The sequence below is a fragment of the Bufo bufo genome, chromosome 11 (genome assembly GCF_905171765.1).
Source record: "Bufo bufo chromosome 11, aBufBuf1.1, whole genome shotgun sequence".
Lineage (NCBI taxonomy): Eukaryota > Metazoa > Chordata > Amphibia > Anura > Bufonidae > Bufo > Bufo bufo.
Window position 1 is genome coordinate 64,170,311 of NC_053399.1, and position 16,480 is coordinate 64,186,790.

Sequence of the window (16,480 nt, forward strand, 5' to 3'; positions counted from 1 at the left end):
GGAAGAAAGCATTCCTTCCCGACAATTGACTGCTTGTTAAGTGGAGGGAGGTGAAATGCTCCATGATCACCTCCACAGTATGAGCGATGGCTGCTGCTATTGATCGTGCTCATACAGCTGCATTGTTCCTGGGCAGCAGAGCGCTGTTTAGAAAGGACGCTCTGCTTCCTAGGAATGATGATTGAGGCGTCCGCACCTCAGATCATTTCACCCGATGAACAAGCGTGATCTGCGGCACCTTTAGGTGGGCAGATCAGTGGGAACGTTCGTTCCTGATAATCGGCCCAAACCGCAAGTCATGTAAATCTAGATTAACTCATGAGTCTTCCCAGGTAGATAATGACAGGGAATACAAGCATCAGGCAATCAGAAATATTTTTGCAAGACTCTTTTGTTCTCCTATTATATAAACCACCTCTACAAGGTTTCTCTTCTCTTTTCTAACTAAAAAACACAATTGACAGTTTTCTTCTAGGGAAAGGTTGCAGTGGGTGGTAAGCCAGACTGTTCTCTTTTCCAGCACAAGATGCCAGCACTATACAGCTATATATATATATATATCAGCACTATACAGCTATATATATATATATATATATATATATACACAGACCACTGAACAGGTCTGCCACTAATTTTTGGTGCTCAATGAGGGCAGCAAACAGTGGATGTCAGATTTCCTTTAAATCTTGGAACAATTCCTTTAGGGTCTTATGCACGCAATCGTATTTTTTTTGTCCACATCCAATCCACATTTTTTTGCAGATCAGATCCGGGCCCATTCATTTCTAAGGGGCCGTAAACGATGTAGAAAGCACACCGTGTGCCATTAACATCTGTACGTCTGTTCCGTAGCTACGCAAAAGAGATAGAACATGTCCTATTCTTGCCTGTATTGCTGACAAGAATAGGCGTTTCTAGAATAGTGCAAGATGTGCGGAGTGCAGTATTTTGCAAATTAGTGGACCACAAAACGGATACGGTTGTGTGCATGAGGCCCATGCCAGTCCCTTATCAGCACTACAGTACCTGCTTGTATAGTTTATAGAGGTAGTACAGCAGGAGTGTGTGCTTCAAAATTTAAGATACCAAAAGTTTTTTTTCATTTTTGTGTTTTCATTTTTCTTCTCTATTTTCCTTGAGCCATAACTTTTTTATATTTCCTCCACTGTTTTACGGCTTTTGTTCCCACGGCGTTTTGTTTGCCCTTCATTCTCTGGGTCAGTACAATTACAACGATACCCCAAATGTATAGGTTTTTTATCTCTAAATAGTGCAAAAATAAAATTGACCTTTGATAAAAAAAAATTTACATCACCATATTCTGACCCCCATAACTTTTTTATACGTACGTCTACTGAGCTGTTTAGGGGCTCATTTTTGCGGGACAATCTGTAGTTTTTATTAATAGAATTTTGGAGTGTGCGTGACTCTTTGATCACATTTTATAAAAAAAAATTGGGTAAGAGAAGCAATGAAAAAATAGCAAATTGGCCATTTTTACCCTTTTTTCCGTTATGCCATTCGCCGTATTGGAATTTTTTAAAAATATTTTAATAGTATGGGCGTTTTCAGTTGTGGTGATACCCATGATGTTATATTTATTGTTATTTAGGTATTTATTTTTTAATTGTAAGGAAAGAGGGAAGATTTAAACTTTTAGAGATTTTTTTATATGGTTTTTAACATTTATTTTTTGTGATGATTTTGAAGCTCATATATGAGCCTATGAATAATGTTTTTTAATTTTTGATTTTGTTCTATCAGGGATTTTTAAAGTAAGATTTACGCTAGAAATTGCTCATTTCTTATCCTGGCCTGCCTCGTCAGTGAGGCTTACAGTGTTCAGCGCAACTACTGATGCCTCCATTTGCTGCACGGGGCATTGGTATACATGTACGGCGCTGGTAGCGAAGGGGTTAAGGCAGCTGAAAATAATGTAAGTCAATTAGATGAGAAATGTAATATATTACTAGTCTTCAGGATGTGAAGACATACAGCCTGTTATAGAGCAGCTCTCTATTTTGACTCTTAGATGCCTATGACATCCATATGTCCTTACAGTGCATGTGGACAAGGGTTATCTTCTTCAGACAAATACTTTAAAGACGCATTCCGTCAAAAATTTGTATTCTCTGACTTGTTAGAAAGGTACATATATCGTAAACTGTAGTGAACGTAATTTTCTTACTAGTGTATGTATTTGTGAGTTATAACCTCCCTTCTGAGCCTCATCTGTCTCATGTGACCAGAACTCTGACTTTCCAAACAACACAACATCTTATGTGTGGACAGGAAGCCAGTTTATCTATGCAAGGGCTCATGCACACGACCGTATGCCCTCTGAGACATACGGTCCGTGAGCGGGCCATATGTCCCGGAGCGGCATACATTGTGCGCACAGCATCATAGGTTACTATGATGCTGTGCGCATAGTGCCACACGCGGGGCTATTGTCCCGCACTCATAATATCATATGAGGGCGGGACAATAGTCCCGCGGGCGGCCCGATGTGCACAGTATCATAGTATGATGCTGTGCGCATGATGTATGCCGCTCCAGGACATATGGCCCGCTCACGGACTGTATGTCTTGGAGGGCATATGGTCGTGTTCATGAGCCCTAATCCTAAGGGAGCCTCAATGTCAGTCTCATAGGAATCAATAGAAAATACGATTTCCTGTCCTGTGCTAGTTGGAGATCAGAAAGTTGGTTACATGACGCAGCTGAAGATCAGAAGGGAGGTTATAAGTCACAAATACAGTCACTGGTAAGAAGATTACTTTTTCTGCAGTTTACATTGTGTACCTTTCTAACAGGCCAAAATAAATTGTGGGAGTGCTTCTTTAAACAAAAAGAGTGCCTAAACTGAACATGAAGAAACTGCAAGAAACAGTTATGGTGGGAAAAGAACATAAGCTTGCATCAGTCATCAACATCAGCTACCAGAAGCCTACTAATCAAACCAGTCTAAGTTTATCACCTGCTCTTCTATAGCTCTATGATCGCTCTCCTGAAGCAAGGGACCCAAGAGTATTAAATCATCAGGATGACAAAGTGATGGCAGTAGGAATACAGCTCCGCTAGGCATGTAGTCAGGGGCAGACAGATCTGCAACCAGTTCCTTTATAATTGCACAAAGGCTTCCTATGAAAATGAATGAGAAATATACAGTCTGTAAGCTGTGACAACACTGAATGTATTAGGACATCTTTAACACAACAATATGCCTTTTTTTTTTTTTTTTTACAGCAGTCACTAAGATGCCTTATGTTGTGCCTATTTTTTTTACGGTGGACCAGTCTAAGCGCTGAATGGGTCTCCCGTGCAGTGGAGAGTGGGGCCTCAGGCTCCTGCTGTAATAGCCTGCATTTGCAGAAGAGCAGATCCGGGCCGTTTAACTCCTTAGATGCCACAGTCATTAGTGACTGTGGCATCTAAGCAGTTACAGTGGTAGTGGACTCCCTCTGTCTCCCACTGGCACCCTACTAATGAGATCGTGGGGTGCCAATGTCTGTGCATGGCAGGCTGGAACCTACTGAAGGCCCCAGCCATGCCTGCAGTGTATCATAGCAAGCCACACCTCTCTAGTGCAGCCTTGTGGGTGGATGTCAGTACAGCACTGCATTTCATAAGCAATTACAATGTATTATAGAAGCGATCAAAAGATTGCCTATTAAAGTTCCCTTGTGGGATTGGTAAATCGTAAAAAAAAAAATTTGATTAAATAAAATAAAAAATTCCAAGTTAAAAAAAACTATTACGGTACACCTTTTTTCCATTGGAAAAAAAGCTTTTCAATGGAAAAAAAAAATGCTAAAATAAAATACCCTTCACATATTTGGTATCATTGCACTACAATTATCATGTAATTTATCCCAAACAGTGAAATATCAAAATTTTGAAAAAATTCCAGAATTGTTGTTTTTTGCTTGTTTGCCAACAAAAACTGAATAAAAAATCAATCAAAGTTTTATGTACTCCAAAATGATACCAATGAAAAGTACAAGCCGTACTGCAAAGTTCAAGCCCTCAGACATTAAAAATAAAGTTATGGGTCTTGGGATGCTGAGATGCAAAGAAAAAAGGGTTTTTATTGTGCATAAAACAATATGTATTTGGTATCACTGTAATCGTACTGTTCCAGAAAATAAAGTTATAATGTTATTTATGTCGAAATATTAATGCCTCAAAATTTACAATTTTACTCAATAGCGGTATTGCTGTTTTTTCCTATTCCCCCTCCCAAAAAGAGTTAATAAAAGTTAATCAGTAAGCTATGTGTACCCCATTAAAAACTTGTCCCACAAAAAAACAAGCCCTCATACAGCTACATCAATGAAAAAAATAAAAAAGTCATAGGTCTTGGAATGAGACGATAAAAAAATAAAAATAAAATAGCTTGGTCCCAAAAACAGGCCGGTCACTAAGGGGATAAATGAATTGTGTATGATTATTATAGTATTTTCAAGAGGAATATTAAAGAGCGATACCTTGATATGCTTTCGATGGCATCGAAATTAGCAACTGGTAAAGCCTTTGTCGGTACAACACGGAGCAAGCCTTTAAAGAGTTTCCATACAGCTTCTGTAGGCTGGGTAATCTAGAAACAAAGAAGAGTTTAGTAACACAGTGGATAAGGAAGAGATGGGGTAACTGAATTAATAAAGGTAACGAGAAAGCAAAATATACACTGCTCAAAAAAATAAAGGGAACACAAAAATAACACATCCTAGATCTAAATTAATTAAATATTCTTCTGAAATACTTTGTTCTTTACATAGTTGAATGTGCTGACAACAAAATCACACAAAAATAAAAAAATGGAAATCAAATTTTTCAACCCATGGAGGTCTGGATTTGGAGTCACACTCAAAATAAGTGGAAAAACACACTACAGGCTGATCCAACTTTGATGTAATGTCCTTAAAACAAGTCAAAATGAGGCTCAGTAGTGTGTGTGGCCTCCACGTGCCTGTATGACCTCCCTACAACGCCTGTGCATGCTTCTGATGAGGTGGCGGACATTCTCCTGAAGGATCTCCTCCCAGACCTGGACTAAAGCATCTGCCAACTCCTGGACAGTCTGTGGTGCAACGTGACGTTGGTGGATAGAGCGAGACATGATGTCCCAGATGTGCTCAATTGGATTCAGGTCTGGGGAACGGGCGGGCCAGTCCATAGCATCAATGCCTTTGTCTTGCAGGAACTGCTGACACACTCCAGCCACATGAGGTCTAGCATTGTCTTGCATTAGGAGGAACCCAGGGCCAACCGCACCAGCATATGGTCTCACAAGGGGTCTGAGGATCTCATCTCGGTACCTAATGGCAGTCAGGCTACCTCTGGCGAGTACATGGAGGGCTGTGCGGCCCTCCAAAGAAATGCCACCCCACACCATTACTGACCCAATGCCAAACCGGTCATGCTGGAGGATGTTGCAGGCAGCAGAACGTTCTCCACGGCGTCTCCAGACTCTGTCACGTCTGTCACATGTGCTCAGTGTGAACCTGCTTTCATCTGTGAAGAGCACAGGGCACCAGTGGCGAATTTGCCAATCTTGGTGTTCTCTGGCAAATGCCAAACATCCTGCACGGTGTTGGGCTGTAAGCACAACCCCCACCTGTGGACGTCGGGCCCTCATATCACCCTCATGGAGTCTGTTTCTGACCGTTTGAGCAGACACATGCACATTTGTGGCCTGCTGGAGGTCATTTTGCAGGACTCTGGCAGTGCTTCTCCTGTTCCTCCTTGCACAAAGGCGGAGGTAGCGGTCCTGCTGCTGGGTTGTTGCCCTCCTACGGCCTCCTCCACATCTCCTGATGTACTGGCCTGTCTCCTGTTAGCGCCTCCATGCTCTGGACACTACGCTGACAGACACAGCAAACCTTCTTGCCACAGCTCGCATTGATGTGCCATCCTGGATAAGCTGCACTACCTGAGCCACTTGTGTGGGTTGTAGACTCCGTCTCATGCTACCACTAGAGTGAAAGCACCGCCAGCATTCAAAAGTGACCAAAACACCAGCTAGGAAGCATAGGAACTGAGAAGTGGTCTGTGGCACCACCTGCAGAACCACTCCTTTATTGGGGGTGTCTTGCTAATTGCCTATAATTTCCACCTGTTGTCTATCCCATTTGCACAACAGCATGTGAAATTGATTGTCACTCAGTGTTGCTTCCTAAGTGGACAGTTTGATTTCACAGAAATGTGATTGACTTGGAGTTACACTGTGTTGTTTAAGTGTTCCCTTTATTTTTTTGAGCAGTGTATATTAGGTCTATAGCATTGGGAGTTAAACATATGAGAAATGAGGATGAAGGGGATTTCCAAAACCTAAGTGCTGTGACCTATTCACTCTTAACTTTGTGAACACTTACTGGGCAAGCAAAGCTACAGCGAATGGAAGAGGAGGAAGGAGCTTCTCCAAAACCTCTTCAGTCACGAGATCTCCACAATGTAACATAAGGCTATGTATAGCTGGAAAAAAGAGGAAAGAGTTGGATATCAGAAAAAAATGCATCACTGGTAGTGGTAATATAAATGTACAAGTTCAATTATAACATCATTGCTTCTAGAGGAATGCCTTTGCAAAATGGTGCTGTATGGAGAAACCAGGCAGTGATACACAGCTCCATATTTCTAACAGGGTGTGTGCCCATGGCTGTGCTGTGGACTTACCGCACCCAGTGCACACATTTCTTTTTGCTATAAGTCTTTACACAGTGTGGCAGACTCAGACTAGACAGTCTAAAGATGTGTCAAATTGCGCATAAGCCTATACCAACTGGTCACTGAGCTTTCATAAAACTTTTGATGTCATAGCGACATATCAAAGATTTTTATTGGCGAGAGTCTAAGTGCTAAGACCCTCAACAATTGCTAGAACGAGGAGAGAGAAGCGCTCACAAAGAGCTGCAGGAGAGGAAGCAAGATGGCCCATATACTTTCTATTGAGTCATTCTTGCTTCTTCTTTGCAGAGAGGAGACAGCGTGCATTTCTCTCTCCTTCTAGCGATCGGTGAGGGTGTTTTCAGCCCTTCCTCCACCGATTAATACCTATGATATGTTGCTAAAAAATATTAAAAGTTTTATAAAAGCTCAGAGTCCTTTTTAACTAGAACATTATAAAGTATGTACTTGCTGCTACATCACTTTTGAAGCCAGTGTTAAATTTCAAAATATTGCTCAAGGCCCTATTCACACGACTGGCATTTTTGGTCCGTATCTTATCCGTATTTTTTGTGGATAGGATGTGGATCCATTCATTTTAATGGGTCCTCAAAAAATGTGTATGTGTCCGTTCCGTAGACCTGCAAAAAAAATAGAACATGTCCTATTCTAGTCTTGTTTTGCGGACAAGGATAGGCATTGTTACAATGGATCCGCAAAAAAAACTAAAAAATACCGGATGCAACATGGATGTCATCTGTATTTTTTTGTAGAACTCTGTTTTGGGGAGCGCAAAATACATACGGTAGTGTAAATGTAGCCTTAGAGGTAACAAGTAGCGTTGTATGTGTTACTTTTAAAATGAAAGTATCAAAATACCTACCACTCATGGCACCTGCTCGTCCTTCTAAAGTTACTTGCCAGGTGAAAGAATCCCCTCTACTGCGCTCCATGTCCAGGTCCTTAGGGTTTTGTGGGAAGACACTCCGCCAGAGAAGCAAAAGTCGTCTTAAATGAGGTTGGACCATTGCGGGGCCTGTAGGATATGTGAATATTAAGGTGAAATATTTTTAATAGCTCTGCTATGTAAACATGTAATACAATAACGAGATTTTTGTGAAACTCACCTGTAAAATCTCTTTCTCGCGGGGTTCATTGGGGGACACAGGACCGTGGGTATAGCTTGCTGCTGCCACTAGGAGGCGACACTAGGCTGAAAAGTGATAACTCCTCCCCTGCAGGCTATACCCCCTCCAGCCTGGAGAGAGCATATCAGTTTGTGCCCAAGCAATAGGAGTAGGAGAAAAAAAACAAACAACCAACAACTGGTCAACGCCAGTCGGATCAAACCAGAACTGGGGCCATACTGGCTCCGCAACCAACAACAATCACGGCAACAGAAATTACTGGGTGGGAGCTGTGTCCCCCAATGAACCCCGCGAGAAAGAGATTTTACAGGTGAGTTTCACAAAAATCTCGTTTTATCGCTGGTATCATTGGGGGACACAGGACCGTGGGACGTCCTAAAGCAGTCCACGGGGAGGGAACAAATCACATGCCCATGGAGTAAAACGCCTTTGAGGATGCGTAACTCGCTGCCGCCTGCAGACTTTGCTGCCTGGAACGGTATCCGCCGGTGCCTAGGAAGGCACCCGGTAAGACTTGACGAACGTGTGCCCAGAAGATCAAGACATTGCCTTCCCCACTGGGAAGCTACTGCATGAAGGAGATGGACCCGAGAAGCACCGACCGCTGGTCGGGTGGGCCAAGACACAGCTGGGCGTTGCCTTACCCGGAGGGCGGAATGCCTGAGCAACTGTATAACGGCTCTAACTGGAAAACATCCTTTGGAGGCCGTCAGCCTTGACAATGACCCAAGGATAAAAATTGGTAGAAGTCCGTACGGCTGTAAGCGCTAGTCAAGGACAAGGAAGCTCAGAAGCCAAATCACATGGCTGATGGAGAGCTCGGTCTGTGTAACGCGAGGGAGAAAGAAGAGAAGCCCATGTCTGTGAGGGCGTGGAAAGACAACCATCTTCTGCGAAAAAAGAGGATCCTGGACGGAACACTGCCCTATGTTCATACTTAAAGAAAAAAAGTACGTACCAGAAGGCGTACCAACTCTGAGAAAAAATAATAATAAAAAATTAACGCCACAAAATAGCTGGCTCCTGGCCGTAGCTGTGGAAGTAGAACTAAAAAGGCCAAGTCCGCAGGATTCACCTCTGGTCAAGAGAACGCCCCATAGGGAGCGGAATATCGGTAGACCAACGCCCTTATAGCCGTAGAGGCTTGTGGAGAGATTTCTAGTGAGAGAGGCTGCCCGAGAATCACGAAGAAACAAACGCCTGAGCCAGGCGTGCCCCACTGCCGGCCAAAGCATCAACACCACGCGAGAAAGGTAAAGTAAAGCCAATGTGAGCACCACCTGTGATGGGAAGCCCCGTCAGTGACCGAATTTTAACCAAGCGGCAACGCTGCCTGGAAGGGCAGATGAGTGGAACAAAGATGAGAGAAATACTCTTGCCGGGTGAAGTTTGATTACATTACTGATATCTGAAGAGAGGTAGCACCAATGGCGTTACGGTATGACTACTAGAATCCAAGTCCCGCTTCGAACGGCAATCTAGTGTTGACGAGTGCCGTAGGGACTGAGCTACCCAGTAGAACGCACTCAAAGGTAGGTGCTGATCAGCCATGGTAACTACACCATCGCCACGCCCAAGCCGACAACAGAAGGACAACAGTTGTCAGAGCCACGGTCCCTTATTGGTAGTAAACCAGAAAGAGGCCAGAACTAAAGCCCATTCCCATGTGAGACTGGCGCTCTACAGAATCTAGTGGTAATGCGATACTCCGCCTGAAGGGAGGCCATACAAGCCCCAAGAGTAATGCTCACGCCATACTCCAGCTGAGGAGTAGGCCATACCTTCGAGGTCACTGGATTCCCGTGTTAGAGGAATCCGTTGCCTGACGAAAGAACTATGCAGTAGGAACCTTAGCATGTAATGGTGACTCCAACACCCCTCGTGCGGTAGGGGCTACCGCATGCTCCGCCAGCGTGGACATGAGGGGAAGGTCTGAGGACATCCAGTAGAAGTCCTGGTATCAAGCTGGCCCAGTTAGTAGACCTAACCTTAAACCCTCCACCTGAAAAAGGGCGCTGAACAGGAGCAACTGCCGAAGAAGTACCAGGGTAGAACCCCTACCTGAGGGGGGCTGACCCGCTACAGCGATTAGGAGCATCTAACCCTAGCGTGAAGACTATCCTGCGAAGGAGAAGACTTGTAGTATTCACTGCGGAGGGCCAGCATAACACCCTCACCTAGATAAGGATGAGTGGTGGACGAAGCATCCGGAGTCGGTGGAATATTCTGCTTGCTGGATCTTGATCACAGCACTCTGTGCAGTGAGACTGACCTGAACGGTGGAGGCTCATGGGGATGGGGAGTCTCTAGGACACATAAGGCTGGATGACTCCCCTGAGAGCACAAAGGGCCGACATTTTTGTGTCTTCAATAAGTGCATGAAGAAAAGAGGGATACAATATGGGAGTATCCCTAGTATCCAGTGTCAGTATCCATATAGCACTAGATGGAGAATATCAGGCACCAGCGGTACCGACTGTTGCCAAGGACCACCTGTGAAGGCAGCCGAGTCATCTAGAGACGTGGCGTAGTTGAAATACTGCATGCAGAGATGCATAGTGATTCCCCCGTTAATCGATCGTTTGTAGCGGATAATGCCATAGGAAGTATGTGATGGCAAATGAGAGATGGAATAGCACCAATGGTAGCGCAAAACCCCGGTTAGGGAAGGGGGTAGCGCAATAGTCAGAACCGCAATCTACGGAAGTGTAATTACCCACTCAATGCAGGGGGAAAAAAACCTACGGTAAGCACTGCGCCCAGTGGCAGTGCAAACACTTTATCTATGGTCGGGAGTAACATATCCAGTAAGTACTGTAACCCGAGGTAGTGCAAATACATCACACCTCGAAGGGGGTAACGCACCTAGCAGGAACTTGTCATATGACGTGTTCTGTACTCTGTGGGAAGTGCCATTATCCCAGCCCAGTAAGGAGTTAATGCGTACGTAAAACTGCGACAGCAGTGAGAATGCCATAATGCCACCTATACAAAAGGTTAATGTATGCTGACGATACTGAGCCCAGTGGAACTTCAATTTTGCCACTCACAGAACGAGGGGCACCTATGGCTGGCATTGAGACCAATGCTAGTGCAGTCAGTCCACCTCAGGAAGGAGGTAATACCCAATTAAGCACTTAATGCATACACCAAAAACCGGCTAGCACGGACATAATCTTGGAAAAATGATCCGGATTCATGTCAGAGTCCGAATAACTGTCCTGCTTCGGGCTGCTCGTGCGCAGTTCCACCTCTCAGCCTCTAGCCCATGGCTGTTGCAGGCTGTGGCGGTGTTGACCTAAGAACCAAACTACCCGTAGGTCGAATGGAACTAAAGGTCTGCTGATCGGATTGCGCAGACGGTGCTCTATTACCCAAACGACCCAGGAGGGTGGATTGGGAACTTCCAGAGGTCCTCCGCTGTGTTGCGCAGGAGGAGAAACATCAAACAGACGCCCCGAAGGGTGGATGGGAAGTTTCAGTTGTCCTCAACTGGATTTGCGCAGTTGGATATTTGTGCAGTTGTAGTATTATGAACTAACCGGCCTCAGAGGACAGATTGGGATCCTTCAGATGAACCCCACTGGATTTACACAAGTGGAGCATTATCAACCAAACGGTTTCAGCGGGTGGAATGGGGATCCCCCGTATGCACTCCACCGGATTTACGCAGTTGGAGTATTATCACCAAACGGCCCGGAGGGCGGATTGGGAATCCTGCAGATGTACTCCACTGGATTTGCGCAGTTGGAGCATAATCAACCAACCGGCCTCAGCGGCGGATTGGGGATCCTTCGAATGTACTCCACTGGATTTACGCAGTTGGAGCATTATCACCAAACGGCCCAGAGGGCGGAATGGGAATCCTCAGGTGTACTCCACTGGATTTACGCAGTTGGAGCATTATCAACCAAACGGCCCAGAGGGCGGAATGGGAATCCTCAGGTGTACTCCACTGGATTTACGCAGTTGGAGCATTATCAACCAAACGGCCCAGAGGGCGGAATGGGAATCCTCAGGTGTACTCCACTGGATTTACGCAGTTGGAGCATTATCACCAAACGGCCCAGAGGGCGGAATGGGAATCCTCAGGTGTACTCCACTGGATTTACGCAGTTGGAGCATTATCACCAAACGGCCCAGAGGGCGGAATGGGAATCCTCAGGTGTACTCCACTGGATTTACGCAGTTGGAGCATTATCAACCAAACGGCCCAGAGGGCGGAATGGGAATCCTCAGGTGTACTCCACTGGATTCTTCTCACCCAAACGGCCCCAGAGGGCGGATTGGGAACCCTTCAGATGTACTCCACTGGCTTTGCCCAGGTGGAGCACCATCAATCAAACTGCCCGTAATGAGGATTGGGAATCCTTTAGATGTACTCCACTGGATTTTGCGCAGTTGGAGCATTATCAACCAAACGGCCCGGAGGGCGGAATGGGAATCCTCAGGTGTACTCCACTGGATTTACGCAGTTGGAGCATTATCAACCAAACGGCCCAGAGGGCGGAATGGGAATCCTCAGGTGTACTCCACTGGATTCTTCTCACCCAAACGGCCCCAGAGGGCGGATTGGGAACCCTTCAGATGTACTCCACTGGCTTTGCCCAGGTGGAGCACCATCAATCAAACTGCCCGTAATGAGGATTGGGAATCCTTTAGATGTACTCCACTGGATTTTGCGCAGTTGGAGCATTATCAACCAAACGGCCCGGAGGGCGGATTGGGAAAGGAGGGCAGGCCTGTATGGGCGCACTTCTTTATTTAACAAATAAAATAATAAATATATATATTTTTTTTTTTATTTTTTTTTATTTAACCGGGTGAGGACCTAACCTCAAATGGACAAGGGGCAGGGAAGGCTGCATACTGCAATATTAAGGCACATCGTGCCTGCAGATAGAGACCCAGGGTAAGTGTAATCTGGTCACTGGATTAGGAAGGGTTAAACTGTCCCAGGACCGGGGCGGAGCCAGCTGGCTCCAGAGGAGAATTCGTGCCAGAAAATGGATCCGCCCCTCCATACTTGAGGGTGGAAGTTGCGGCCTAGAAGGCCGCAAAGCCGGGAACTAGAGTTTTATGCAGGCCGACGGAAACGCACCACCAGCCGAACACAACGGTACCTGGATCGGTGCAAGAATGAGGCCGCCTATGCCCACTGGCCGCGGAAGCCCGCCCCGTGGGCCGGGAGAAGACAACAGCGTGGCCGGAAGAAAACGGAAGGCCCGAATGAAGCCGGGGCCTAGATTTGTGGTGCCCGGCCAACTGGGATCTCCGCCCGCCGTATCCGCCGGTGCTTCCGGATCCGGAACGGCACTAACAGGCGCCAAGATTATACCTGCCAAAGGTATGGTGTTTGACCGGCCGGGAGCTCGCCCGGCCGGTCTGAGAACAAGGGGCACAAATGGAGCGCAGCGGCGCCAGCTTCTGAGTGTCCCCTGCCCGATATGAGCCACGTTAGATCGGAGGGTGTGTAGAGGGAAAATCTAAAATGCCGCCGCCGGGTTTAAGGATTAACCCCTTCATTACCTCAATGAGGTGATATGCGGCGACTGGTGGAGGATTCTCAGCCTCCTTAATAAAGGGCCATGGTGTGAGGGGGACAGGGAGGGACAGTAATACTCACCTGTCTTCATCTGTGGTCTTCACCCTTAGTCTTGTCCAGCAGGGCCACCCCACGACCGCTGGCACCAGGCATCAGGGGTCCGGGCAGAGAAGGGCTGGAGAGGAGGTGGCCCTCTTGCTGGCGGGAAGCAGGGGAGCGAGGCTGCCCTGGTCCACTTTGTCTTCTTGGGGGAGGCAAGGCGGTGGAACCAGCAACACCGGCCAGCCTCCCAGGGAGACAGGGACGCAAGCGTGCCTGTGCCCCATCCAGGAAATCTGTGCAAAATAACAAAATTAAGAAAATCAAAAAAGGCCACCCTGCTAAGCAGGGAGGTCTGCCTCCTACGACACTAAGCTAAAAACTGATATGCTCTCTCCAGGCTGGAGGGGGTATAGCCTGCAGGGGAGGAGTTATCACTTTCCAGCCTAGTGTCGCCTCCTAGTGGCAGCAGCAAGCTATACCCACGGTCCTGTGTCCCCCAATGATACCAGCGAGAAAAAACTTTTGTATATGTTTCATGTATTCATGTGAATTTTGGGAGCAAATTCTGTGGTATATATTTATGATAGAGATGTGTGAATTTTATTCTATATTTTGTATCTCTAGGACTGTAACTAGTTAACTTTTCTAAAGCCGTCACAAACTACTACTTCTTATCACAAGTGCCTCCCTCTCCCCCTTCAACACTGGAGAGAAAGAAGGAGGGGCAGAGAGCTGTGATGTGGGCAGTGTTTGTCTTCTCCATTTTGTACAGGTGCCTCAGGGAAAATGTATGCACTGTGGAAGAATGCATAAGCCAATCACTTAGCTGGATGATATATACACACATATTATTCACTGTCTATAGAAAAGCACCTCCTTGAAGTGTCACATATGACGCATGTAGTATTAATGTTAGTAAGACCGCCATTATAACATGGCGCTCACAATGCGAAGACTCTCTTCTTCTTTTTGAGCCAATGAAATAATGCATGGCCCTCAGAAAGGACTGCCCTTTTCTGAATATGTATATACAGCTTTAACTCATTATTATAAAAAAGAGAGATTGCATTGACCAGCTTCATGTCAGCATCTAGTCTCTCTGCCACGCGTGGATATTAACCCCCTTGAGGGTACCTTGATTTGGAGCACCAGAGTGTATCTTAAATGCTTTAATTAAAGCAATTTCAACATTTAGGGTCCATTCACACGTCCGCAAATGGGTCTGGATCCGTTCCGCAATATCGGGAACGGGTGTGGACCCCTTCATTCTCAATGGTGCAGAACGGGATGCGGAGAGCACACTATGTGCTCTCTGCATCCGCATTTCCGGAGCGCGGCCCCGAACTTCCGGGCTTCAGCTCCGCAAAAACATAGAACATGTCCTATTCTTGTCCGCAATTGCAGACAAGAATAGGCAGTTCTATGGGGGGTGCCGGACGGGTGTATTGCGGATCCGAAATGGACCCTTATAGGAATAATTTTAATTTTATAGTCATAAAAAAAAAAATGAAACAAATGTACCATATTTTTGGACTGTAAGACACACTTTCCCCCCAAAAGTGGGGGAAATTAGCAGTCCGTCTTATAGTCTGAATGCTAATGACTGCTTCCATTATGGAAGTGGTCATCAGCAGGTGGGAGATCAGGGAAGCGCTGCACAGCTGTACTGACCCTACCTGGTATTATTCTGAGCATACAGCGTCAGGATGTAGTGCATGCAGGCACGCAATATGACTTGATACTGTGCAACGTCAGGTCACAGTGCAGGGTGTGCCAGAAGAAGACACCAGGGAACGGTGAATGGATTTAAAATTTTATTTTTTTTCTTATTTTCCTCCTCAAAATTCTAGGAGCGTCTCATAGTCCAAAAAATACAGTTATTTTCTTAATTTAAACTGTAATACGGTAGTTATTTTCATTCAAATCTTGAAATGTATTTTGCATTGGTCCTGATGATGAGGACACCTTAGGGCTCATTCACCTCTATGTTGGAGGTTCTATTAGGAATCTTCGCTGCAGACTGTATTATCATGTCTGTAATTTTCTAGGAAAATAACAGACACTATTCCAAAAGGAGATTTCCATGGCAAATTCGGCTTGATCCCCCCTTCTTAGGTACTTTCACAATAGCTCCCCCCTTTTTGCAGATTTATCCACAAGCCCCAGTATCACTGTGTAACAGATAACCCTTATTTAGTAGAGGCTGCATGAAGTCACAGACTATTTAGCAACTGGTTCTAACATCATTATGACATCCTGGGAGGTTACACTTTGCCTTTTTTACTTCAAAGCTTTTAAAAGGCACAGTATGAACCGCTATTATTTAGTTTTTCTTGTGAAAAGGAAGGAGCTGTCCCATTGTGGTGAGATATAATGACACCTGCTCACCACTGCAGATGATGAGACAGCGAGCAGGTAAGCAAGGAAGGGAAGGCTGTGCTCGTACGAGCGCTGCCTTCTCTTCAAATAGCTGATCGGCGGGGGTGCTGGGATCGGACGCCCGTTGATCTGATATTGATGACTTATCCTGAGGATTGGTCATTCATGTTAAAAAAGTGGACAATCCCTTTAACTGCCATTTCTTAATTATATTTCAAACTGAGGAAATGGCAACCTGAAAACAATTTTCTATCTTCTTATAGCCTTTTCCTGCTTTGTGGGCCTCAACCATTTTCATTTTCAGAGTGTTAGGCAGCTGCTAAGAAGAATCCACGGCTGCTGTTTTTTGGGACAAGGTTAGAGGAGTCTGTGTATTTATAAAGCTTCGAAATTAGCAGCAACTGGCCTTTCTAAATGATGACTGTGAACAAGCCTTAACAGGCTATTTAAGGTCTGAGACCTCGGTCAAGGTTATTTGAGCGCTCAAATCTCCTTGGGTTCCCCTACTTTTGCAAGGTACTGTAGAAACCAGTATTAGGCAGCTGCTGTAAAGGCCAATAAGATTATGGAGTGCATCAAAAGAGGCATAGATGCTCATGATGAGAACATAGTCCTGCCACTTTAAAAATCACTAGTCAGACCACACATGGAGTACTGTGTACAGTTCTGGGCTCCTGTGAACAAGACAGACATAGCA

The 16,480-nt window shown here is 45.6% G+C and overlaps 1 protein-coding gene across 2 annotated transcripts in view; it reads right to left on the reverse strand.

Moving 5' to 3' along the window:
• The window catches only part of HEATR5A (HEAT repeat containing 5A), a 177,026-nt gene that overhangs the window by 127,233 nt on the left and 33,313 nt on the right, over positions 1–16,480 (reverse strand). For both annotated transcript variants that reach the window (XM_040411174.1, XM_040411172.1), the window contains exons 11-14: positions 7,553–7,705; positions 6,378–6,477; positions 4,491–4,600; positions 2,981–3,144 (exon numbers count right to left, since the gene is read on the reverse strand). In XM_040411174.1, coding sequence (XP_040267108.1) covers positions 2,981–3,144; positions 4,491–4,600; positions 6,378–6,477; positions 7,553–7,705 — 527 coding nt within the window. The remainder of the gene's footprint in view (positions 1–2,980; positions 3,145–4,490; positions 4,601–6,377; positions 6,478–7,552; positions 7,706–16,480) is intronic.